This window comes from Dendropsophus ebraccatus, chromosome 3, assembly GCF_027789765.1.
Source record: "Dendropsophus ebraccatus isolate aDenEbr1 chromosome 3, aDenEbr1.pat, whole genome shotgun sequence".
NCBI lineage: Eukaryota > Metazoa > Chordata > Amphibia > Anura > Hylidae > Dendropsophus > Dendropsophus ebraccatus.
In genome coordinates, this window is record NC_091456.1 from 90,112,737 (window position 1) to 90,138,262 (window position 25,526).

A 25,526-nucleotide genomic window follows, 5' to 3' on the forward strand; every position below is an offset into this window, starting at 1 on the left:
GCGCGCGCGTCCCCGCCTCCTAGGGCGCGCGCGCGCCGGCTGTCTCAGATTTAAAGGGCCAGTCCGCCCTTAATTGGTTAGTTGCACCAATCACTCCCTATAAATCCCAGCATGCCCTGTCCCCTGTGTTGGAGCCTCTACATGCTTCCCATAGCGTTTGGCCCAGCTCCCTGTTGTTCCTGATACCTGTCCGCTACCTGGTCCCTAGTCCTTGTTCCTGATACCTGTCCGCTACCTGGTCCCTAGTCCTTGTTCCTGATTCCTGTCCGCTACCCAGTCCCTACTCCTAGTCCCTGGTTCCTGCTTCCCGTCTCTCTGCTGTTCCTGTGTTCAGCCTGTCACCTGCGGTACGCTTACACGCCATTGTCAGTACCTGCTCCTGTCACGCCTCGCCTGCCGTCACCAGCAACCAAGCCAGGGGTAGCGACCTGGGGGTCGCCTGCCGCAGCAAGTCCATCCCGCCTTGCGGCGGGCTCTGGTGAAAACCAGCGGCCCCTTAGACTCCGCTCCCTGGTGAGGTTTGTGCCATCGCTGGTGCCGGTCCAGTGGATCCACTACTCCGGGCGTTACAAATGTGCACTAACTCGGATCCGTCAATACGGATCCGTAAATTACGGAACGTGTGAATAAAGCCTTAGGGTGAAATTTTGTGGCTTCAGAATCAATTGCCAGTTTTCCATAGAGTTTTGGCCTCAACATACAATACATTAAAGGACAAGTGCCATGAAAAACTTTTTCCCAGTAATTGAAGCACATTACAAAGTTATATAACTGTGTAATGTGCTTCAATCACCTATCTGCCTCCCTTCCCTGTCTTTTCCCCCCTCCACCCCCTACCAGGAAGTGTCCTGACTCACACAGACCTAATTACTGTCGTCACCGTCACCAGGCAGCTCCTTCTTATGAGGATGAGTCATCAGCAGGAGGGCTGCTCTAGGTCCTGTTACAGCAGCCCCCCCTCCCCAGTCCAAGTGATGGCTTGCAGTTGTTCAGCCAATGGGAGCTGAGCAAGCTGAGTCACCTCACAAGGCAGGGGGGGGGGGGGGCTGCTGTAACAGGAGAAGGAGCTGAGAGAAGAGCTTGGTGAAGGTGACGACAGTAATTAGGTCTGTGTGAGTTAGGACACTTCCACAGAGTTATATAACTTTGTAATGTGCTTCAATTACTGGGAAAAAGTTTTTCATGGCACTTGTCCTTTAATATCGTATGTGGAGGGACCACTGTTCATATGTATTGCATTGATCTCTATGACAGATCAGTGCAGTTTCCATAGAAGTCCAAGGGGACTAGAAATTACAGGAAAAAAAAGTTTAAAAAAACATCCCATCCCATAATAAAAGTTTAAATCACCCCACTTTTCCCATTTTATAAATAATTGAGAAAACACATTTGCTATTGCTGCGAGAGGAATCGCATGAACTCTTAAACTATCACATTTCTGATCTCGCATTGTAAGTGCAAAAACCCACCACAATGGAAAAGCGATGATTTTTGGTCACATTAAATTCATAAAAAATGAAAAAGGTTGCATATATGCAAGGAAGCTAACAATAGAAAGTACAGCTCATGGTGCAAAAACTACACCTCACACAGCCCCATAGGCCAAAGGATAAAAGCTTTATTAGGCTAGATTCACACATGTGGTGGTGAAGGAATGCAAGCGATGGGGTTTTTACTATGAGGTAAAGCCCAAGCTGCCCCCCGGCACACACACTGCAATAGCTTCCAGCAGCCAATGTCCCTACAGCCAGTGAGACGCCTGTAATATGTAGGGACTGATAGGGATCACAGGTTACATCACCACAGGACTGACAGCTACTGCAGCGCTGCCCACAGGTCACACCTCATTCATCACTCAGGGTCAGCTGACGCGGACCACGTGACGTCCCTTCCTGCCACACTTGACGTTACGTCTATTGCCGCCTCTCCCGGTGTGCGTCACTTCCGTGACTATCCTCTGGCGATCGCCGGTGGCAGGAGTGTGATCGGGAAGGATCTGCAGGACGAAACATCGCACATATCAGCCCGGGTCACCTGATCACACGTCGCCTCCTGCTCTAGTCGCCCCTTTTCTGCAATCATCATGTCGGAGTTTGACGCTTTCGGCTCTGTCGGTAACGGAGTGTCCGCCGAGGAGGACCCGGCCGCCGCCTTCCTGGCACAGCAGGAGAGTGAGATCGCCGGCATCGAGAATGATGAAGGCTTCAGTATCCTGGACGGCGGGGAAGTGCCCAGCGCTCTGCACGACGGGACGGCAGGTGAGCGGAGGGGGCCCGGCTGCTTACCGGGGGCCTCACACCTAGGGCACGGGGCCCGGTCTGTGTCCTCTGTCCCGGCAGGACACGGGGTGGGAGGGGGGGCTCGTCCTCTGATCGCCATTATGTGCTGGGACGTCAGAGCACTTGGAGGATGCTCAGCCAGTATGGCGGCTCCCTGACTGCGGGGGATGTCCTGGAGGGGCCGGGAGACCTGCACGGCTGTGCCATATACGGGCGGAATCCCGGGGTCACCCTCAGTGGGCATACATCTATAATGTCATTCATTCAGGGAGCCCCATAGTAATGTATGGGAGGATATACCTCCTGGCCGGGCTGTATGGGAGGATATACCTCCTGGCCGGGCTGTATGGGAGGATATCCCTCCCGGCCGGGCTGTATGGGAGGATATCCCTCCCGGCCGGGCTGTATGGGAGGATATCCCTCCCGGCCGGGCTGTATGGGAGGATATCCCTCCCGGCCGGGCTGTATGGGAGGATATCCCTCCCGGCTGGGCTCTGTAAGGGAGGATATACCTCCTGGCCGGGCTGTATGGGAGGATATCCCTCCCGGCTGGGCTCTGTATGGGAGGATATCCCTCCCGGCTGGGCTCTGTATGGGAGGATATCCCTCCCGGCTGGGCTCTGTATGGGAGGATATCCCTCCCGGCTGGGCTCTGTATGGGAGGATATCCCTCCCGGCTGGGCTCTGTATGGGAGGATATCCCTCCCGGCTGGGCTCTGTATGGGAGGATATCCCTCCCGGCTGGGCTCTGTATGGGAGGATATCCCTCCCGGCTGGGCTCTGTATGGGAGGATATCCCTCCCGGCTGGGCTCTGTATGGGAGGATATCCCTCCCGGCTGGGCTCTGTATGGGAGGATATCCCTCCCGGCTGGGCTCTGTATGGGAGGATATCCCTCCCGGCTGGGCTCTGTATGGGAGGATATCCCTCCCGGCTGGGCTCTGTATGGGAGGATATCCCTCCCGGCTGGGCTCTGTATGGGAGGATATCCCTCCCGGCTGGGCTCTGTATGGGAGGATATCCCTCCCGGCTGGGCTCTGTATGGGAGGATATCCCTCCCGGCTGGGCTCTGTATGGGAGGATATCCCTCCCGGCTGGGCTCTGTATGGGAGGATATCCCTCCCGGCTGGGCTCTGTATGGGAGGATATCCCTCCCGGCTGGGCTCTGTATGGGAGGATATCCCTCCCGGCTGGGCTCTGTATGGGAGGATATCCCTCCCGGCTGGGCTCTGTATGGGAGGATATCCCTCCCGGCTGGGCTCTGTATGGGAGGATATCCCTCCCGGCTGGGCTCTGTATGGGAGGATATCCCTCCCGGCTGGGCTCTGTATGGGAGGATATCCCTCCCGGCTGGGCTCTGTATGGGAGGATATCCCTCCCGGCTGGGCTCTGTATGGGAGGATATCCCTCCCGGCTGGGCTCTGTATGGGAGGATATCCCTCCCGGCTGGGCTCTGTATGGGAGGATATCCCTCCCGGCTGGGCTCTGTATGGGAGGATATCCCTCCCGGCTGGGCTCTGTATGGGAGGATATCCCTCCCGGCTGGGCTCTGTATGGGAGGATATTGTTACCTCCCGGCTGGGCTCTGTATGGGAGGATATTATTACCTCCCGGCTGGGCTCTGTATGGGAGGATATTATTACCTCCCGGCTGGGCTCTGTATGGGAGGATATTGTTACCTCCCGGCTGGGCTCTGTATGGGAGGATATTGTTACCTCCCGGCTGGGCTCTGTATGGCAGTATATTGTTACCTCCTGGCTGTGGTGTATGGCAGTATATTGTTACCTCCTGGCTGTGGTGTATGGTGATCTCTTAGTAGACACTGTTAATAATTCAGTGCTCCTCTAGTTTGTGGATTAGCCTGTAAATAACTGTATAGCTGACACCAGCAGATTACTGGCTGTTACTCCGGGTGACATGGTAAGAGGATTTTATGTAGACATTACTGTCGCCATGTGATGACGCTGGTGCGTAGTTTTCCTTGTAGGTTCACATCACTATTTGCCTGTATATCACATAATCATGCAGAGAGGCATCCATAGACTTCAGTGGTTCGGACACAGCTGGTGACTGCATTCAGGCCATTTGCTGAATGTCTACATGTTTAGATTCTGACCGTAAAGAACAGCAAACCAGGTTAAAAATGATATACTCTCTGAAAATGACCTAAAAGTAGTCACTAGCTGATAATGTTCAGACCATTAAAGTCTATGGGGCCCACACCTCTCTGTGTATTGATGTATGCACCTCCCATTATGACAGAATGTCAACATATCCATGCAATAGAGGGCCAACTTATGATGTAACTGTACTCTTACATTTGCTCGATGGAAACTTGTCTGTGTGCAATGACAATACTGTTTAAAGTGACTCTGTATCCACAATGTGACCCCCCCAAACCGCTTGTACCTTCAAGTGACTGTACCACCAGGCCCAGGCTGAAGCACTGGAGGCGGGCCGACCCACCCTTAGTGGGAAGAAACTCCAGCCCCTCCATGACGTGACTCCATTACAATCAATGGAACCCTATCATAGAGGGGCTAGGGTTTCCTCCCACTAAGGGTGGGTCGGCCCGCCTCCAATGCTTCAGCCTGGGCCTGGTGGTACAGTCACTTTCAGATAGCTGCTTTTAATCCAAGATCTGTCCCGGGTCCGTTTGTCAAGTAATGCAGTTATTGTCCCAAAAAGCAACTTTAAACTGTCAGCCCTGTGCCTAATTATGTATGCCTTAGGCTGGCACAACCTCTCTGTCCCTCATCCCCATCCTCCTTATCATTAGGAATGCTCCAGGCAGTTTGTCTCCTATTCCTCACCTGTGTGAATACTGAACATGGGCTGGATCGTTAAGGCACCTGTACAATGTTCAGACAGGAGAAAATGTTCCGGGTGGGGAGGAGGGACGGAGGGGTGGTGCAAAGTTAGGGCACAGATACTATGGGCTGCAAGTTTAAAAGTTGTTTTTTAGGACAATAACTGCATCACCTGCCGAACGGACCCCAGGACAGATCTTGGATTAAAAGCCGCTATCCGAAGGTACAAGTAGTTTGGGGGGAGCAGATTGTGGGTACAGAGTCACTTTAAGGCACCTGATGGTTTGGACACACACCATATTAACAAAGGGCCTTATGGTGAAGGTACAAGAGGAAATTGTGTTAACAATGTTAGTGTGAGATACAACAATAGAGGAAATGTATTAAAACTCAACTGCCCATAAAACATTGGGTAAGTACTTTTATTTTCTAATCCGATGGTTGTGAGATCCTTATGTTAAACCAAAGTGTGAAATGTTCCAGGAGGTTATAGAAAGAGCGCTGTATTCCTATTAAATTCTTTGCACGGTCAGCACTTAATAGTAGAAAGCTGTATAGTATCCAGAGTGTTCATTGAGGCAAGAAGGCATGGCTCACTACTCACTTTCCTGGCTTTCCTGTTTGGTTTTATATTGGAAAGGAAGTGAGCTGGAAAAGTGCTGATGTAAGCGCTCCACATCTCCCCGCTGCTCTCCAACTATTCACTGCCATGATAACCCGCGTAGCTTATCAGGGATAGAGCTGTCCATAGTTTAGGCATTTTTGGACAGCTGATCAGTGAATTACTAGCCATACATTAGTGAACTGGTTATTGTCATAATGAATGACAACTCCACACAGGACAAACAGATTCCCGCAGTCAGTCCCTGATATGGTAGCATGTATGAGTATTCATAAGATAACCGCAGTGGGGTGACCAGTAATGTCGGCTTCCTTTGGACGTTGGTTAAGCCAATGATTGGCCATCTACAGTTCATCCATCACTTTGTGACAGTGAATCTGCTCTTTACTATAATGCTTTTGGTCATATTAATGTTCACGTAAATGATCCAGCGTAAATTTCATCAGCTGTGTAGTGGCCACTCCTGATCCTATGTGCATAGTCAACTTGTAAGTTGTCTATAGAAGTTCTTGATGGCCAGTTCAACTATCAGCCTCCTGGACTTGTGTGTCTGACCTGTCCATTCTGTAGTAAAGATGTCCGTCTGTGAATTACAGGAGACCACATCCAATGTGGAATGCCAGGACATTGAGTTGAAAGGTCACTTCTTAGTGGAATAACCATATCTCCTTTGCATAATAGTTCTTTTCCCTGAATGTCTGTCTTATAAACTATACAAATGGCCACACAATAGTAGAAAATGTGGCTAAGGGCCAACATAAGGGGGGAGATTTATCAAACATGGTGTAAATGAAACTGGCTCAGTTGCCCCTAGCAACCAATCAGATTCCACCTTTCGTTCCTCACAGACTCTTTGGAAAATGAAAGGTGGAATCTGATTGGTTGCTAGGGGCAACTGAGCCAGCTTCACTTTACACCATGTTTGATAAATCTCCCCCTATGTGTGGCATACCCATTATTCAGCCATAGACTAGTAGTTTGGTCTGTATATGTTTTGTTTTCTTGGCACACAAGCTAATTATATTAACCAAACATAGTTATTGTGATTGTTGGCTACTTTGGGTCTATTAAAGCCTATGGCAGTGCTGTGTTGTGCATTGGCGATACTGGTGATGGAGCCCCTAAACATGAAGTAAATAGGGCCTAGGAACATGTTAGTTAAAGGGGTTAACCAGTGCTACAAAAACATGGCCACTTTCTTTCAGAGACATAACGACTCTTGTCTCCAGGTGCGGTTTGCAATTAAGCTCCATTCACTTCAATGGAACTGAGCAGCAAAACCCCGCCCAAGCTGGAGACAAGAGTGGGACTGTCTCTGGAAGAAAGTGGCCATGTTTTTGTAGCGCTGGATAACCCCTTTAAGACGCTATAAATAGTGAAGGACTCCAGTTCTTCCAAAGTTACCAGTTAAGCAGGTTTATTTTTCTCATTTTTTTTTTTTTTTTTTTCTTCACAATAAACCAACAAGAAGGGAAAGCATTCAGAGACCTACATGCAGCGAATGATCACTGTGTCAGCCAGGAAGCCCAGTTCTGAAATGGTGCTGCTTTACAGGAACTGTGTTTTGCTGTGCGGGTTGAAAAGGAGGAAATTCCTGAGGATAAAACAGTTCAAATGGTCATTGTAAAAAGCAGATACAGCAAATAGAACAACTCATGGGATATCAAAGATACAGCACTCAATACCGATGCACAGAGAAAATGTCATTAATGTGAGGTATAAGAACATTGTACAGGGTCACATAATATATTCTAACTTTTATAATTAAAAATTTCTAATTCCAAAAATTAGCACACCAAGGTAAGTTGGGTCATTAAGGATAAAGAGAAATTAGGACCCTATCCCCACCAGCCGGTGGGTAATCTGGTCCCCGATATTATTTCAAAATATACTCTACTGTCTCTGCGCGTTTTACCCGGACTGATGGAATAAATTTGCGCTCCACCATTACACATCAGGGAGGTGTTATGCGTTCCATCATGCGGCTGGGAGCGATACGTCACTTTGGGCGTCACGCTTCATCTTGGGTGGAAAGCACCTGTGCTCCAGTAGTTACATTCAGTATCAGGAACTCCCCAGAAGCATGAAAACAGCGTCCTCTTTAGGAAGTAGAACACACTCTGACCTGTCCGGGGCCAATAGCGGGAATACTAGAACTCAGGATAACCAATTCCAATGCTTGGGCCAGGTTAGTCAACCGGTAAAGAACATCACTAGTCCCACTTTCTCTCCATTTAAAATAAGCAGATTCACCACGACCAGAGTCGCCATCACTGGCACACGAGGGAGGTTGTGAGTCATTCCGTGAGGGATATTTTCTTTTCCCATCTGCATTTCTGCCTATCATACTTATAAGTGTACTCAAAGGGAACCTGTCACCCCGGGCGGAGAGGAGTCAAATGGCCATAGGACTCATCTCCGCTCATTTACCTATTGAGCGCGTAGATGAGCCACAGCTGGACCAGCAGCGGGACATGCAGGAACAGGTATGTATGCAGGGTGGGTTCGGGGGGACAGGTTCCCTTTAAGTGGCTTGTATATACCTTGTAAGTCCAAGACATGTTTATTGATTGATGCAATATTCTGACAAATGCAACAGTGGATGGGAATGCCAGAGCATTGCTGATGACTGTGGTTCCTCATGATGGATATGATTGGCTGCATTTTTATCTATATGTAGACCTACACTGATGCCTTATTGATTTTGAGGATTGTGGTGTTCCATCCTGGCCACTGCTGGCAGTATTTCTATCTATTGACTTTTATCACAGGGATATATCTTTGATACAAGAAACATAGAAATATGAATATTTACCTGGGATCATATGTGTATATCTTTTTATAGCTTGGTACACTGTGGGTATATACCTGTGCGCCCTATGCTCAAAGTGTATATTGGAGATCTGGTATTATGGAATACGTGCTTAAGTGAAGGAGGCACATTGTGACAACCCCCCCCCCCCCGTTTTACTTTATCTGATCATTGTACCTCCAGTCTCTTGACAATCCCGACTAACAGTCCAGGTGCAACGCGTAAAGACAGTCGAATATATTTTGATATAATATCTGGGCCTAGATTACCCACCGGCTGGTGGGGAATAGGGTTCTTATTTCTCTTTATCCTTATTGACCCGAGTATACTTACCCTGGTGTGCCAACTTTTGGAATTAAAAGTTTTTAATACAACTTATAGAATCCCATGGCTTGTCCTAAGCAAACGATCCTTTATACTGGCTGGTTTTCTTACTCATTACTATCTTTTTACCAAATCTGACATATTTGATGTAATATTTCAGCATACGGAGAGGAGGATGAAGGTTAGTACCGACAATGTGTCTATGCTTTGGTTAGGTATTACTTGGCTGGAGAACTCCCAGGAGCCAAGTAGAGAATGCTCATAGACATGACCTGCCTAATTCTAATGTTCTGTTATTACAGGGGGTTTCCAACCTATTTTTAACTGTCTCATAAATAAATATTTGATAGTAAATACAGTTATTTTAAGTCAGCCAACTCCCTCTCCTCTCTGCTACACTCTATTGACTATAACTCCACCCACTATGTTCACATAATGGGGGAGGAAGATAGTTGGCTGAATTCCCTGCTAGAGTATACGTCAGGAACAGGATATTCCTTTACAGGACATACACTAGACCAATATATTTATTAGACAGTTGAGAAAGGGCTTTGTCAGAAAACTCCTTTTAAAGGAGTAGTGCGGCGTTTCAAAAGTATTCACTAAATAACATACATTACAAAGTTATACAACTTTGTAATGTATGATATGTTAGTGAATGGCCCCCTTCCCCGTGTCTCTTCCCCCCCCCCCCCCCCCCACACACACACACACACTAGACCCGGAAGTGTGATAAATTATACTTGCCTGATTTGTGTCGACCCCCGTCCGCCATTTTGGGACAATGATGTAATCTTCGGGAGGCCGGCCGAACCGCTCCATCCGTCCCTCATGCCGGCCCCCCTCTGCCGCGTCATCAGCTGCTCAGCCGAGATTGGCTGAGCACAGTTGAGTTACAGTCATCATTGTCCCAAAATGGCGGACGGGGGTCGACACAAATCAGGCGAGTATAATGTATCACACTTCCTGGTCTAGCGTGGGGGGGGGGGGAGGACACGGGGAAGGGGGCCATTCACTAACCTAACATACATTACAAAGTTGTATAACTTTGTAATGTGTGTTATTTAGTGAATAATTTTGAAACGCTGCGCTACCCCTTTAATGTCTATGTTAATTAGAATTCTCAAAGGCTGGTTTCTCCATTGGTCTAAATGGCTTCACTAACCCTCCCAACCGTGTACTATAGATCTCTAGACTTGGGGTCCTTTTACACAGAAAGATTATCTGACAGATTATCTGCCAAAGATTTGAAGCCAAAGCCAGGAATGGACAATAAACAGAGAACAGGTCATAAAGGAAAGCCTGAGATTTCTCCTCTTTTCAAATCCATTCCTGGCTTTGGCTTCAAATCTTTGGCAGATAATCTGCCAGATAATCTTTCTGTGTAAATGGACCCTTACTTGGCTCTGTAGTGTACCTTTAGGTCCTAGTTATAGTGCTCCTTGTTGAGTGGAAGTTATGTAGTTCTAGAGCACAATGTCCAGTTATTTAGTAATATTTACCACCGGGTTATCCAGCATTAGAGAAAGCACAGCTACTTGCAAAAACAGCATCACCCTTGTCCTCAGGTTGTGTGTGGTATTACAGTTGTGCTCAACTGAGCTACAATAACACACCCAATCTGAGGACAGGAAAGGTGCTGTTTCTAGAAGAGGATGTCTTTTATCTTTTTCTAAGCCTGTATAAACCCCATTAAAAGTGTGTTTAAATAGAGTCCCGTCATTTGGCATACAGTAACATTTAGTAGTATTCCACACAATTTGGTATGGATGTCCTGCCGACAAACCTTGTGTGAAGGTAGCATGAGTTATATGTGTAACATTGATGTCATGTAGAACTGTTTTAGCTAGTATCTATTTTATTCAGATGTGTTTATTTTTTTTTTCTTTTTGTTATACAGATGGTGTTCTGAATGGCGACTTCTACCAGGTAATAGGAAGGATGATTTGATGCCAGCTTACAGCATTCATTTCACATGCCGTATTGATGGATACTGTCATGTCATGCTGCGTGTTTATATACCTGTAATGTAAGCTTGGCACTATTATGCCATAGATGCCTTGGTTAAAGCGACTCTGTACCCACAATCTGACCCCCCCAGATTGTGGCTTAGATTGTGTATGCATTAGGCCGGCACAACCTCTCTGTCCCTCCTCCCCGCCCTCCTCATCATTAGGAATGTTTCAGGCAGATTGTCTTCTATTTGTCAGCTGTGTGAATACTGGACATGGGCTGGATCTTTACGGCACCTGTTCAATGTTCATACAGGAGAAAATGTTCCAGTAGCATTCCTAATGATGAATTTGGGTGGGGAGGAGGGACAGAGGGGTGGTGCAAAGTTAGGGCACAGATACTCTTAAGTACCGTCCGCTGGGCACGGGGCTGCAAGTTTAAAAGTTGTTTTGAAGAGGGGGGGGGGGGTGTCAGATTGTGCTTACAGAGTTGCTTTAAAAGATATCTGTCTGAGTATATACATGTTTATGGTTTATGTGATGCGCTTGCTGGTAGGATTTTCAGGACTTCTCTCTATCTATATTTATTTATTATTGATGAGCTGTTGACCCAACTGCTTGCATTTGTGTATTCTTTGTTCTTGTCATTAATAACACTTCTCTGCCTCGCCAATATTTTTGCACTTAGCAAATGCCTATATATAGTTAGTGTTTCTCACTCATGCCCCTGCATTATTCAGTATTGCTGCTTTCACAGATTCAGGAAAATTCTCTTACTTGTTGCAGTACATGGCATCTTGGTAATACAGAACTTGACTTGTAATAGCCTTTGAGTCGTTTTAAATTTTACCTCTCTATTATCTTCATCCTTAAAGTGTACCTGTCGTTATAACGTACAAAATCTAAATCAACAGTAGATGTGTTATAAAGCTAGTTTGCAATATACGTTCATTTTTGTTTATCATGCTGTAAAACAAAGCTATACTTACCAGAAATCCAGGTCCAGTCTCCTGAAGGCAGATTTTCTGACTTGTGCTGGTTGAAAAAAACAGACTAAACACAGGAATTCCGGCCAGTACAGAGAGTCCCAGCTCAATGTGTCTGTCAGTCACATGACTACCTTCTCTCTTTGAGCGCTCAGATGACCAGGGAAACATAGGACTTCTTGTTTTCTGACTCTTTGAGGAAAAAAAAAAGTCAGAAAACAGGGAGTACTATGTTTTCCATGATAAAAAAAATAATAATTTGAATGTTAATTGCAAACTAGCTTTATATCAAAACTACTTTTGGTTTACATTTTGAAAGTTATAATGACAGTGACACTTTAAAGAGAACCTATGATGACTTTCATGTTGCTTGAATCGCATGTTATTGGGGCAGTCCCTGGTAGGATCCCCCACCACAGCGGCTTTGATTGCTAGGGCTCTGGGCTCTTCCTCCCTCTCTCTGAGTCAAGGCTGTTGGAGTGGGAAGGAGCTGCCCTGATGATGTGTGGTTTGGGCAGCGTGTCAGGGCATATGGATATCCTAGAGGGTGCTGCCCTAGGAGACATCCCTCTTCTATGTTCCAGAATGCAAAGCATGCTTTACATGGATATCCTACTTACTGTTTGCTTAGGAATCTAATGGACCAACAGATAGTTATGCAGCAATTTCCCAAGCCGATCGACTACAAGCAGAGCCAGAGAGCATCCGCAAATGGAGGGAAGAGCAAAGGAGTCGTTTAGAAATGCTTGGTAAGAATTTCTTTTTAGTTTTTTTCCCTCAAGTATCTACAGGAGGATTCAGTGACAGAGGTGCAGGACAGAGCCACTGATGCAGATGCGACTGTAACCTGAGAGCTACAGTTTACACTGTCTCAATAGGAAAGGGCTCTTTGCTGCTAAATTATTTAACGCCAGGACTTGGTTTGGCTTTTAAGCCGTTGGATGCAAACAAGAATGTATTTTTACTGATGACAAATAGAACAAGAAGAAGGCAAGGAATGATAGCATAAAGATTTCATCATCTTTGTCATTATATAGTGATTACTGTTATGTTCCCACAAATGCACAGGATGCGAAGGATAAAGGTCATTTTCTAACCTTACCTTGGTCCTTAGTGGCGTTTTTGGGAAATCTTTACTTTATTCTATATGCAGGTGGTGGTTTGGTGCACTGGCGGTGGGAAAACTGCTCTCATTGCACACATCCTTCCTTATGAATATGGGGGGGGGGTCCTCTGCAGTGATGTGTGATGTGCTCTGGTGCTCATCACTGCAGAGCACCAGATAATTATCATTAGGAGGGGCTGATCGCTGCACTGAGGGCAGGTTTACCGCCCCCGGTGCGCCAAACCACCTTATTTGCATATGAAATAAAGTCAAGATTTCCTAAAACACTGAAGATGAAGGCAGAAAAATAACCTTCATCCTCAGCACCCTGTGCGCTATGGGAACAGAACAGCAGGCTAGAGAAATCTAAGCTTTATTTGCTTAAAACGTTTAATAATTCCCTCCTCCACCCCAGTAAGCCATATCTTACAGATAGTAACATAGTACATAAGGTTAAAAGAAGACCAGAGTCCATCAGGTTCAACCTAGGGAAACCCTACTGTGTCGATCCAGGGAAGGCAAAAAACCCTACGAGGCAGACGACAACCGCCCCACCACAGGGAGAAAACTCCCCCAACGGCAACCAGAATAATCCCTGGACCAACGCCTCACTGGAAATCTAATGCCCATAACTTGTAATATTATATTGTTCAAGTAAAGCATCCAGGCCTCCCTTGAACTTATTTAAATGATGCTACTGAAATCAATACCAACCTCCCTTCCTCCCTTTTATCGTCTTCGAACCATATCGTCTTCGAAGAATGCCCTATCCTGCTGAAGGATACCACTGCTATTAGGGAATATTGTCATAAAGGGGGGCACCTGTTCTGCAGCGACAGAATGAACCTGTCATGATGCATGCTGACCTGATCTTTAAAGGGGTAGTGCGGCGGTAAAGAATTGACAGAATAACACACATTACAAAGTCTTCAGCGTCATCGGCTGCTCAGCCGCGATTGGCTGAGCATAACTGTGCTCAGCCAATCGCGGCTAAGCATCTGATGACGCTGAAGAGGGCGGCCGGCACTCAGGACGCTCGGAGGGATTCGGCCCGGCCGTCCGAAGACGACTTCGCAGACTGAAGATCGGAGACGAGTCGGCACGTGACAGGAATGTATAGCGCACCACACTTCCGGGTACACGGGTGGGGGGGGTGGAACACGGGGAAGGGGGCCATTCACAGACATAACATACATTACAAAGTTGTATAACTTTGTAATGTGTGTTATTCTGTCAATAATTCTTTACCGCTGCACTACCCCTTTAAATTCATTCTGTGGCTTGAAGTTTGGGTATCACTGATACGACCATGCCAGGTTGGTACTTTGCACAAACCCAATTGGTCTTCTAAGTCCCAGAGCCCACGCTTAAGGGCTTGCTTTAAAATTGTCAGCTTTTTCCTTACATACATTGGGCAATGTATATATTCTTTTTATCAAGCAATTTGTTCTGTATATTCAGTATTTTATGCCTTTTACACAGATGCAAATTCTAAAAAACAAGAATCTGAATGGAAAGAGAAAGCTTCGAAAGAACTAGAAGAGTGGTATGCCAGACAAGATGAACTGTTACAGAAAACAAAGGCAAATAATCGGTAATGTTGGCCTTTTTCATCCCTAATCCGAATGTGTAGGTTTATGGATTATGCATACAGTTAATGATTTGTTGAAATACTCTATATAAGTTTATTTTGTTGAGCATGTGAATGCTAAGAAAGTGCTGTAATATTTAGCCTAGAAAGTTTGCAAAAAGTCAGCATAAAATAAGGCTTCTAAATAGTAAGAGTTGTGCACTGAAAATAACCTGAGCACATAGTGTCCTGCCCCTATGGTAACAAGTAATCCACTGCAACCTGCAGGGGCCCCTTACTGATTCACTTCTGCAGCCCCAATACAGAAGACACAAAGCATTACGTAGTTTACATCGACAACAACTGGCATAATACAAGCATTAGTTGGGTCCCCAAGGACTACTGACAACCTCTAGCCAAATTTTTCCAAATTAAACCTTTTTAATTTTTTTTACATTCTGTAAGCACAGATGAATATATAAAAGATATCAGTTGCCTCCTTGTCCCAACAATGTCAGCAGTTTGGAATGTGAATTGCAGCTGACTGAGGGGTTATCCATTGTTAGAAAAAAACATGGCCACTTTCTTCCACAGGCAGCACCACTCTTGTCTACAGTTCAGGTGTGGTTTGCAATTAAGCTATGTTTACTTCAATGGAACAAAGTTGCAAAATCTGCACCCAAACTGGAGACAAGAGCGGCACTGTCTCTGGAAGAAAGTGGCCATGTTTTTATAGTGCTGGATAACCCCTTTAAAGGGGTATCCAGGCTCAGGAAAACATGGCCGCTTTTTCCCAGAAACAGCACCGCTCTTGCCTTGAAGGCCATAGGCTTTTCTGTAAATCTCCACCAAGAAAAAACACATACACAAAAGGTTACAGAACAAAAATGCTATGTAAAATGTTGAAAAGTGTATGTACAGTCATGGCCAAAAGTTTTGAGAATAATACAAATATTAATTTTTACAAAGTCTACTGCTTCAGTTTTTAAAATGGCAAATTGCATATACTCCAGAATGTTATAAAGAGTGATCAGCTTTACAGCAATTACTTGCAAAGTCAATATTTGCCTAGAAAATGAACTTTATCTCCCCAAAACACATTTCAACATCATTGCAGCCCTGCCTTAAAAGGACCAGCTAATGCTGCGTTTACACGAAACGATAATTGGGCCGTTCGTACGATTAACTATGTCGGGGGTGACTATTTTTTTTTCCATAACAATCAGCGTTTAGTTGGTACGATACATCGTACGGAAAATCCGTTTTGCGATCATTTTGCGATCGCTTAAGCCTATCTCACCCATTGTTTTTTTGGGGGGTTTTTGTGAACGACTATTTGAGAACATGTTGTAAGATCAAAATGAACGATTTCTCGTTCGTCGTTTAAACTTTTGCTGCGTTTTCACGTATGATTACCGTTCAAATTCGATCGTTATGGCGCAAATTCGCATGATAATCGTTACGTGTAAATGCAACATTACATTTTTTCAGTGATTGCTCCAATAATACAGGTGTGGGTGTTGATGAGGACAGGGCTGGAGATCAATCTGTCATGATTAAGTAAGAATGACACCACTGGACACTTTAAAAGGAGGCTGGTGCTTGGCATCATTGTTTCTCTTCTGTTAACCATGGTTATCTCTAAAGAAACACGTTTAGTCATCATTGCACTGCACAAAATGGCCTAACATGGAAGAGTATCACAGCTAGAAAGATTGCACCTCAGTCAACAATCTTATCGCATCATCAAGAACTTAAGGGAGAGAGGTTCCATTGTTGCCAAAAAGGCTCCAGGGCGCCCAAGAAAAACCAGCAAGCGCTAGGACCATCTCTTAAAAGTGTTTCAGCTGCGGGATCGGGCTACCAGCAGTGCAGAGCTTGCTCAGGAATGGCAGCAGGCAGGAGTGAGTGCATCTGCACGCACTGTGAGGCGGAGACTCGTGGAGCATGGCTTGGTCTCACGGGCGCAGCAAAGAAGCCACTTTTCTCCAGAAAAAACATCAGGTACAGACTGATATTCTGCAAAAGTTACAGGGAGTGGACTGCTGAGGACTGGGGTAAAGTCATTTTCCCTGATGAATCCCCTTTCCGATTGTTTGGGACATCTGGAAAAGAGCTTATTCGGAGAAGACGAGGTGAGAGCTACCACCAGTCTTGTCTCATGCCAACTGTAAAGCATCCTGAAACCATTCATGTGTGGGGTTGCTTCTCAGCCAATTGAATCGGCTCCCTCACAGTCTTGCCTAAAAACACAGCCATGAACAAAGAATGGTACCAGAATGTCCTCCAAGAGCAACTTCTCCCAACCGTCCAAGAGCAGTTTGGCGATCAACAATGCCTTTTCCAGCATGATGGAGCACCTTGCCATAAAGCAAAGGTGATAACTAAATGGCTCAGGGAACAAAACAGAGATTTTGGGTCCATGGCCTGGAAACTCCCCAGATCTTAATCCCATTGAGAACTTGTGGTCAATTATCACGGGTGGACAAACAATTCTGACAAAATGCAAGCATTGATTGTGCAAGAATGGACTGCTATCAGTCAGGATTTGGTCCAGAAGTTGATTGAGAGCATGCCAGGGAGAATCGCAGAGGTCCTGAAGAAGAAGGGTCAACACTGCAAATATTGACTTGCTGCATGAACTCATTTAACTGTCAATATAAGCTTTTGTTACTCATAACATGATTGCAATTATATTTCTGTATGTGATAAAAACATCTGACAAACACACATAAAAACCAAAGGGCAGCAGATCATGTGAAAGTATATTTGTGTCGTTCTCAAAACTTTTGACCATCACTGTATGTATGTATGTATGCATGCAAAATCCCTTTATATACAGTGTAGGTATACTCCTCTCATGTTCTGTAGACTTTACTGCTAGTTTATTACTTTATTATATACAGTAATATATACAGTAATATACATCTTTTTTTCTAATTGTCAGCTTCATGAGATGTACAGCATAGAAGTGCTCCAGCTTAGTGTTTAGCCGTATGTTTTTAAGGTTACACTCCCAACACCATTCTGTGAGTCATAGCACTGAACTGCTGCCTGTATACTCCCACTGCTATTTGCAGCACCACTGTGGCCAGAATAGAGCTTTTAGTTGACTTGGTAAAATGTATAAAACAGACCCTTTTATGTATGGATAAGACCAGAGGAAAACCTTGCCCTGTTTCCTGTAGTAACCCATTAGAGTTCAGTTTTAACACTATGCTCTATAAATATAATAGTTGCTCTCGAGAGGTTATCAAGACTTAGAAAAACATGTCCGCTTTCTCTGTAAACTGCACCAACCCTATCTTAAGTTTAGGTGTGGTTTTGTAGCTCCGTTCCATAGAAGTGAATGTAGCTGAATTTTAATACCACACACAACCTTAGGACAGGGGTGGTGCTGGGCTTTCTCTAACCCTGGATAACCCCTCTAATCCTGGATAATATCTGCAACCAAGTTGTTCTATCTCATGGCATTTTGGCCACTTTCGTAGTGTGAGTGTAAAATTAAAAATACATAAGTGTTTGCCGTAATAGATGCCATTTCTTTCTCTTTCTATTAATGGTTGCATTGCTTTTTTCCTATTTATCATTGTTAAATTGACTGTCAAAGCTATTTTGTGCTATGGTGTGTTCATGCATGTTTTTCTTAATTCTCGTTTTATTCTTCGTGCCTATTTAACCCTTTTGCTAAGGTTCTCCTCTTTTCAATGCTCTCTCCCTCTTTTCTTCTTTACCTGCTTGCCTTCTTTTGGGACTACTTGCTGTCTGTAGGGTGGCAGATGAAGCTTTCTACAAACAACCCTTCGCTGACGTGATTGGTTATGTGTATGTTGCAAAATTACTAATTCTACTGTTCATGGCTGTTCTTTTTTGTGTTACTGTGTTTGCGCTTTTGTGGAAGGTGAGACAGATAAGTAGTAGGTAATAAGAAAAGGCGTTGAGTATGTGGATAACCGTGAAGTACTGGTGGGCAAATAAGTGATGCTTTTACCGCAAGAAGCAGACTGGAGAAGTGTGGACAATATGAAGAACCTTCAAGGCCACCTAGCTTCTATGTAGATTATACAAAAATCTGGTGAGCAGCCAGAATGTACTGGCCATCCTATAGATCAAAGACTGGGCAAAATCCATGTATCACAGTGACTGAAAATCAGCAGGATTCAGGGAGGTCCTCCTTATCCTGTTGAAACAAATTACTTTTGCGGTTATGGGAAGAAGAGAGGATGGCACATTAAAGTGTAACCTGGCATTTCTCATCTTCCTGGTGCTTTAGGATCGAGTGGTTTGGGGAGTGTCATAAAAAAGGTGCCAATTTATCCTTTCTATAGAGTGCATGTGCCTACTTAAAATATTAGATATCAACACAGTGTCCTCAAGCAGGTTAAGACAACCTCTTCCACCTGTTTCCCCATTGGGAAATCAGTAGTCTGACATTATGGTGACACCCATCTCAGTTTGCCGGTTGGGTGATTTCCACAGAAATAAAATGTTTAGGCAGAATACAGCTGTTGAGCTATGGACATTTCCCGATACTGACCAGGCAGCAAGAGCAGATGTAGCATCATTATGGCTTACACTACTGGTGTGTGTGCACCATTCTTTTCCAACCCATTTTGTGTACCATTTATGTGTAAATGATTGTGGTTTGTCTATACATTTACTTTAAGGTCTGTATGGTGTGTTAGGTTTTCTCACATTACCCTGTAGTGTATGCTATTTAAAAACTAGTGGATACATAGTTTGACAGCCCTTTTTTATGTCATTTAACAGCCAAATATAATAATAGAATGGTATTTTAAAACAATATCCATTATTTGTGGAATAATGGCCATTGTTTTGAAATAAAAGCAGTTAGTGTTCATATAGTCAAAAAAAAAGTTGTGTGGTCATAGCCAAAGGCTGCTCAATGCTCATTGGAACAAAGGGACCGAGGCACTCTGCTGAACACTTTGGGCCACATATAATAAAATTGCGCCTCTGGCGTACTGCCCAGACAGCACAGATTCTTACCTTTTCTGTGGCGTCCACCAGCCGTAAGCACTGCTTGCCTGATCGGCAGGCATGGCAGGGCTGTGTCTGATTTATCATGAGTTACGCCTGCAAATGGGCGTAAACCATGCATAAATCTACCCCTCAGTCTCATACAGATGGACTGTTATGTGCCCATACCTCTGGGTAAAGACGAGCAGTAAGTTGTTTGACAGTTAAAGGGGTTGGTCACTTTATAGTAAAATAGGTCAGTGTACAGTATAAGGCTGGGTTCACACACTGTATACTTCAGGCAGTATTTGGTCCTCAAGTCAGGTCCTCATAGCAACCAAAACCAGGAGTGGATTGAAAACACAGAAAGGCTCTGTTCACACAATGTTGAAATTGAGTGGATGGCCGTCATATAACGGTAAATAACTGCCATTATTTCAATATAACAGCCGTTGTTTTAAAATAACAGCAAAAATTTGCCATTAAATGACGGCCATCCACTCAATTACAACATTATGTGAACATAGCCTTTCTGTTTTTTCAATCCACTCCTGGTTTTGGTTGCTATACAGCCTCACAAATACAGCCTCAAATATACATAGTGTGAACCCAGCCTTAGTAAGTATATTCACTGCACTTACTGACAGCAGCTCCCTGTGTACCTCATAGAGCTAATATCAGGCTCCCCTCCTCCAGGCTGGGCTGCCCTGCTCTGTGGCGCGTCTGTCCACAAGATGGACGAGCATGTGACCATGTGCTGCCCCCAGTGTCCTTCATAGGCATATACAGGCTCAGTGGTGAACACTGGGGGGCGGGGCCGCCTTATGGACAGACTCACCACAGGACAGCACAGCCTGGAGGAGAGGAGTCCAATTTTAGCTCTGAGGTACACAGTAAGTGCAGTTAGTACATTTACTAATACTGTATACTGAACGCTTTTAGTATAAAGTGGCCAACCCCTTTAAGATACAGTTAAAAGCACACCCATCATTTCATGGCAGGATGCGCTGTAAAAATCCTGCCAGTACAATGTCAGCGGCGCTGTCGAAATAATTTGGTCTCCGGCATGCGACTGAACAGACATTGCACTGGCAGGATTTTTATACCTCATCCTGTCACTAGCATGTAATGATGAATAAGCTTCAAAGGGTTTTTTCCAGGGTAAACCCATTGGACAGCTTTTTGACGGCCAATCCTGTGGATATGTGATCAGCAGAGTCATGAAACTTATGAACTTATTGTATCTCTCATGTACATTGTGTAGTGGCTGTGCTGTTTTGTTGCTTCTAGACAGAACAGCTGGTGTTGGCGCATGCGTCTTAACTTTTTCCTAGACGTGGAGAGAGCAGGCACATATCCTGATTATTGCATGCAGGTGAAGCCATTCCTGCATGTGATGTCAAATAGCTGTACTATGTGCCATCCACGTCTTGTTAGTCAATGCCCCTTTAACTACCTGCTAGGGAAGATAAAAACTGTGAATTTACTTTTATTTTATTTTTTTATTATTTTTTCACTTAAAGGGGTAGTGCGGTGCTAAAAAATTATTCACAGAACAACTTTGTAATGTATGTTATGTCTGTGAATCACCCCCTTCCCCGTGTCCCACCACCCCCGCCCGTGTACCCGGAAGTGTGTGGTGCATTATACATTACCTGATCGGTGTCGAGGCCGTCCGCCATCTTGTGCCAAACGTCATCTTCGGACGGACGGCCGAATCCCTGCCGCGCGCCCCCCCCCCCCCTCCGCTGCGTCATCAGCCGCTCAGCCGCGATTGGCTGAGCATAACTGTGCTCAGCCAATCGTGGCTGAGCACAGTTGTGACGCGGCGGAGGAGGGACGGCGGCAGGGATTCGGCCTTCCGTCCGAAGATGACGTTTGGCACAAGATGGCGAACGGCCTCGACACTGATCAGGTAATATATAATGCACCACACTTCCGGGTACACGGGCGGGGGTGGTGGGACACAGGGAAGGGGGCGATTCACAGACATAACATACATTACAAAGTTGTATAACTTTGTAATGTGTGTTATTCTGTGAATAATTTTTTTGCGCCGCACTACCCCTTTAAATGATTTTTAGTGAAGTTGAGCTAAAAGCATGTACGTTCTATGTTTCACCACATTGTGTCAGCTGCTTAGTAAACATTTGCTGGAAGTCTGTTCCTGTGTTGTCTGATATAATAGATATATAAAAGCGACTCTGTACCCACACTCTGACCCCAACCCGTTTGCACCATCAGATAGCTGCTTTTAATCCAAGATCTGTCTTGTTGTCTGTTCGGCAGGGGATGCATTTATTGTCCTAAAAAACAACTCTGAAACTAGCAGGGCTGTGTCAAACTGGGGTGGCCAGGAGCACAGGTGCTGCCTCTCTGTTCCTCCTTCCCATCATTCGGAACGCCCCTGGGCGGGATTTCTCTTCCTTATCTGTTCTGCGGCTTGCTAAAGCACATGTGAAAACTCTAAAGAGGAGGAATCCTGCCCAGGGGCGTTTATAATGATGAGCAGGATGGGGGAGGAGGAGGAACAGAGGCGGTGCAGGCCTAGGGCATAGACACTCTAGGCCACGCCAAGTTGACACGGAGCCGCTAGTTTAAAAATTGTTTTTTAGGACAATAACTGCATCACCTGCCAAACGGAACCCAGGACAGATCGGGGATTAAAAGCAGCTATCCGAAGGTACAAGTAGTTTGGGGGGCAGATTGTAGGTACAGTGTCGCTTTAAATTCAGACTTGTGTACATGTAAAGCAGCTTTTTTTTTTTTTTTTTTTTTTTTTTTTTTATCACAAACCATTGCAATGTAATTGCCTTACTGTCACTGACCACTCCCACCCCCCAACTTGCTCCTGCTTCTTCTCTGTATGCAACCAGACAGCTCATTGGTCAATGCATGGCTGCTGTAGAGAAACGGGTTATGATGCATATCTCTGTATCTTCTCTATGGTAGTACAGTGAGCTCAGGAGAAATGGCAGAGGCACAGTGATGTGCATCATTATATGCTCCACCATAGGCAGCCATGAATGGACAGATGAGCTGTCCGGCTGCCTAGAGAGGCAGGAGGTTAGCGGGGGCTGAGCAACTTGATTAGAGAGAGAATGGGACTGCAGGGAAAACTTCTTGTTACAGTAAGGATCATTGCAATGCTTTATAAAGTAACATGGTACATGTGGGCAATCCCTTTAAGATATATAGTGAAGAATCAGATGATGGCTTATTTAGGGTAGCTTTACACACACCGTGTTGCAGCGGATTTTCTGCTGCTGATCCGCAGCAGGTCTGCAGCTGATTTGATCTAAATAACTGAACACAGCATCAAATCTGCTGCGGATCTGCTGCAGATCCGGTGTGTGTGAAGGCACCCTTAATCTACAGTGTGCATGTAGGGGACAGAGCCCATATATGATATTTGTTCCCTGTATGGGCAGTTTTTGGAAAATATTTCATTCTAACCTGGATTTTTACCAAGGTCTGCATAGAGCATTATTTAATAATCTGAACCCATGACCCTCTGCTGGATCTGTTGTACGACAGATCTCTAACACCCAACGTACCCCATTCAATGAGATTTTCTTGCTATGACAGTTACCCTTTAATTGAGCCATGCTTCTACCAGTTAACTTAGCAGTGTTTTTGTTTTCTTAATATGGATTCAGTAGAATGTATGTTTTATAATTCTTCCTGTAAGTAGGATTGCTATGTGTTTCTAGGTATGCAAGCAATGCCTATTGTCATCCAGTCCCTAGACTCTGCTGCTTTACAGTAATAGAGGCACTCCCTGGCATTGTATGCGAGAGCAATACTGTGCATATAGTATAGCCATTTCCAGGTTTTAGGTGGCTTGTGGATCTTCGCAGTTCGCATGGCCAGAACTGAGTCCGTATAGCCATTTCCAGGTTTTAGGTAGGTTGTGGATCTTCGCAGTTCGCAGTATTTTTTTAGTTTCTTAGTTTTGCTTTGTAAAGACAGTTCTCCCTGTCATGGTTTGTGTATATGCCCCTGCCTTGTCACTGCTCTGCTGTATCTAGTGCACACAGGATATTTTCAGCAACCTACACAATCTCCTTTCAGATAGTTGTGAGCTGTGATCCTGGCTGCACACAATAGAGAAGTCTCCCATGTATTCTTCTGTTCTGTGTGGGTGTTCAGCCGCATCATACACTTTAATTATTGTGCTCTGCAGCAGAAACCTGCACTCTCATGAATAGAATTGAAGACTCTAATTCTCCCATAGTTTCTCCCGCCTGTACACTTTCCTTTCGCCCCTGACTTTGAATACATTAGCATTGCAGCCTTTGTGCATTTTCTAATTGTTGCTGAAGATCAAGTAAATCTGCCGGCATGCCAGCTTGTCTCATAATGCATGCCCTGCTTGTCATCAACATTACGTTCATTTTCATCTTCTATATCTGACTTAAACTTTTTCTTGTTTTTATTTCTTCTCTTCACCTATAAGCACAAACATAAACCATCCTTGCTACAGCCTAGAACAGTTAAGTAAAATCTTCTCACTGCCCCCTTAACCTGTCCGTCCCATGGTTAGTGCTAGTGTCGTAGTGATCTGTCTGCAGTGGTGTATACCCACCGTACGTCCTAATGTGATCACACCTTCCAGTGGAAGCTCATCCTTATTGTAGTTTTTTTTCCCCCCTCTGCTTTTTTACATGTTGCATTTGTTTTATCCTCCCTTACGGTTTGGCTGCTTCTTGAGTAATGTAGATTATGGATGGAGACACTAGCAACCATCAGGCATTTAGATTACTTAGGACATTTATGTAATTCTTTGCCAAGGCTTTCAATATCCTCTTCCCCTTAACTTTGTAACATTACGTTAGACTTATGTCTAGACTGGGCAGCGAATGGTCATCTGCTGAAAGGAGTATAGCTTTTTAGCTTGACGTGTGTGTATATATGCAGAAGGTATAGGTGTAGTAGCTGTATACAATGGCTTAGTGCCACTTACTAGATTTCCAGGCTTTGTATGTTCAGCAGCTGCTTCAGTTGTCTCATTTTGATACGAATGTGCTTATGTGCTTGTGAAATAATGCTTTAACATGGTACTGAGTGACACAGTAACAGCTGGTCCTGACACCAGGGGCAAACATCCATGCAGTTTATAGTGTAGCTGTATTTCTTTAATCTGAACTGGGCCTAATCATCATGATAAAGTATATTGTTCCCTTACCTGGTTTCTACATTTATATACTTGGTGATAAATGTAAACCTCGGACACTCTTATGTTAACATCATGTCTACTTATGTCCTGAAACCATGTTGAATGCATTTTGGTTGATGCCGTTTTGAAGGAATAGGAAACTGTGTGATTGAATTCCCGTAACCCGAGGGGGCATAAATAATTTGTCTCTGATCTCTCTCTAATTTGTGTGTTTGCTGCTTTTCAGGGCTGCAGAGGAAGCGTTTGTAAGTGATGTTGAAGAAACATCCCCAGGAACTGAGTGGGAAAGAGTGGCTCGTCTTTGTGACTTTAACCCCAAGTCTAGCAAGCAAGCAAAAGATGTTTCGCGTATGCGCTCTGTCCTGATATCACTCAAGCAGGCTCCATTGGTTCACTGAGAAGAAAGAATGACAAAACAATATGACACTTCCAATATTTTAATCTCAGAGAAGCTATGTTTGCAAAATTAAAAATTTTACATTTTCCTCCTTTTCTGGACCAAACCTCCTCATGTATTTGATATTTGATCATTGTATGTAATTGCTCCTGTTTCTCCCTTGTACTGAGAAATTGTGTTTGGGAGGAAACTCCACACCTGATCATAGTCTCAGTGTAATGCAGATTGTCATTGGATTTGTGCAGAAATGTATTAGTGATATTAAAGGTCTATATATGGTCAAATAACTATGATTATTTCAGTCTGTGTGCATTATCCATCCACCACTCTCTAGTGTCACAATAAGCATATTTTTCTTATAAAGTCATCAACACTGCAACATCATAAATGAAGTATGTAGTCACATGTGGCAGGCTGTACCAGTAGTGATCTGCATGAGCGACTGATTTTATTATTATTATTATATTTTTTTTTTAAAGGGAAACAAAAAACATATTTGGTATTGCTGCAT

General features: G+C 44.7%; 1 protein-coding gene across 1 annotated transcript; it reads left to right on the top strand.

Moving 5' to 3' along the window:
• The first annotated feature begins 1,911 nt into the window (after positions 1-1,911).
• Positions 1,912-25,302, top strand: CLTA (clathrin light chain A). Its single transcript, XM_069962201.1, has 5 exons — positions 1,912-2,258; positions 10,747-10,775; positions 12,416-12,533; positions 14,372-14,483; positions 24,845-25,302. The coding sequence occupies exons 1-5, from the start codon at positions 2,084-2,086 to the stop codon at positions 25,014-25,016; spliced, it is 606 nt and encodes a 201-aa protein (XP_069818302.1). The 5' UTR covers positions 1,912-2,083; the 3' UTR covers positions 25,017-25,302.
• Positions 25,303-25,526: the final 224 nt, after the last annotated feature.

Coding starts and splice junctions, on each gene's coding strand:
- CLTA (XM_069962201.1), top strand. CDS start 2,084: ATGTCGGAGTTTGACGCTTTCGGCTCTGTCGGTAACGGAGTGTCCGCC. Junction 2,259..10,746: donor TCTGCACGACGGGACGGCAG/GTGAGCGGAGGG, acceptor TTTGTTATACAG/ATGGTGTTCTGAATGGCGAC. Junction 12,534..14,371: donor GAGTCGTTTAGAAATGCTTG/GTAAGAATTTCT, acceptor CCTTTTACACAG/ATGCAAATTCTAAAAAACAA.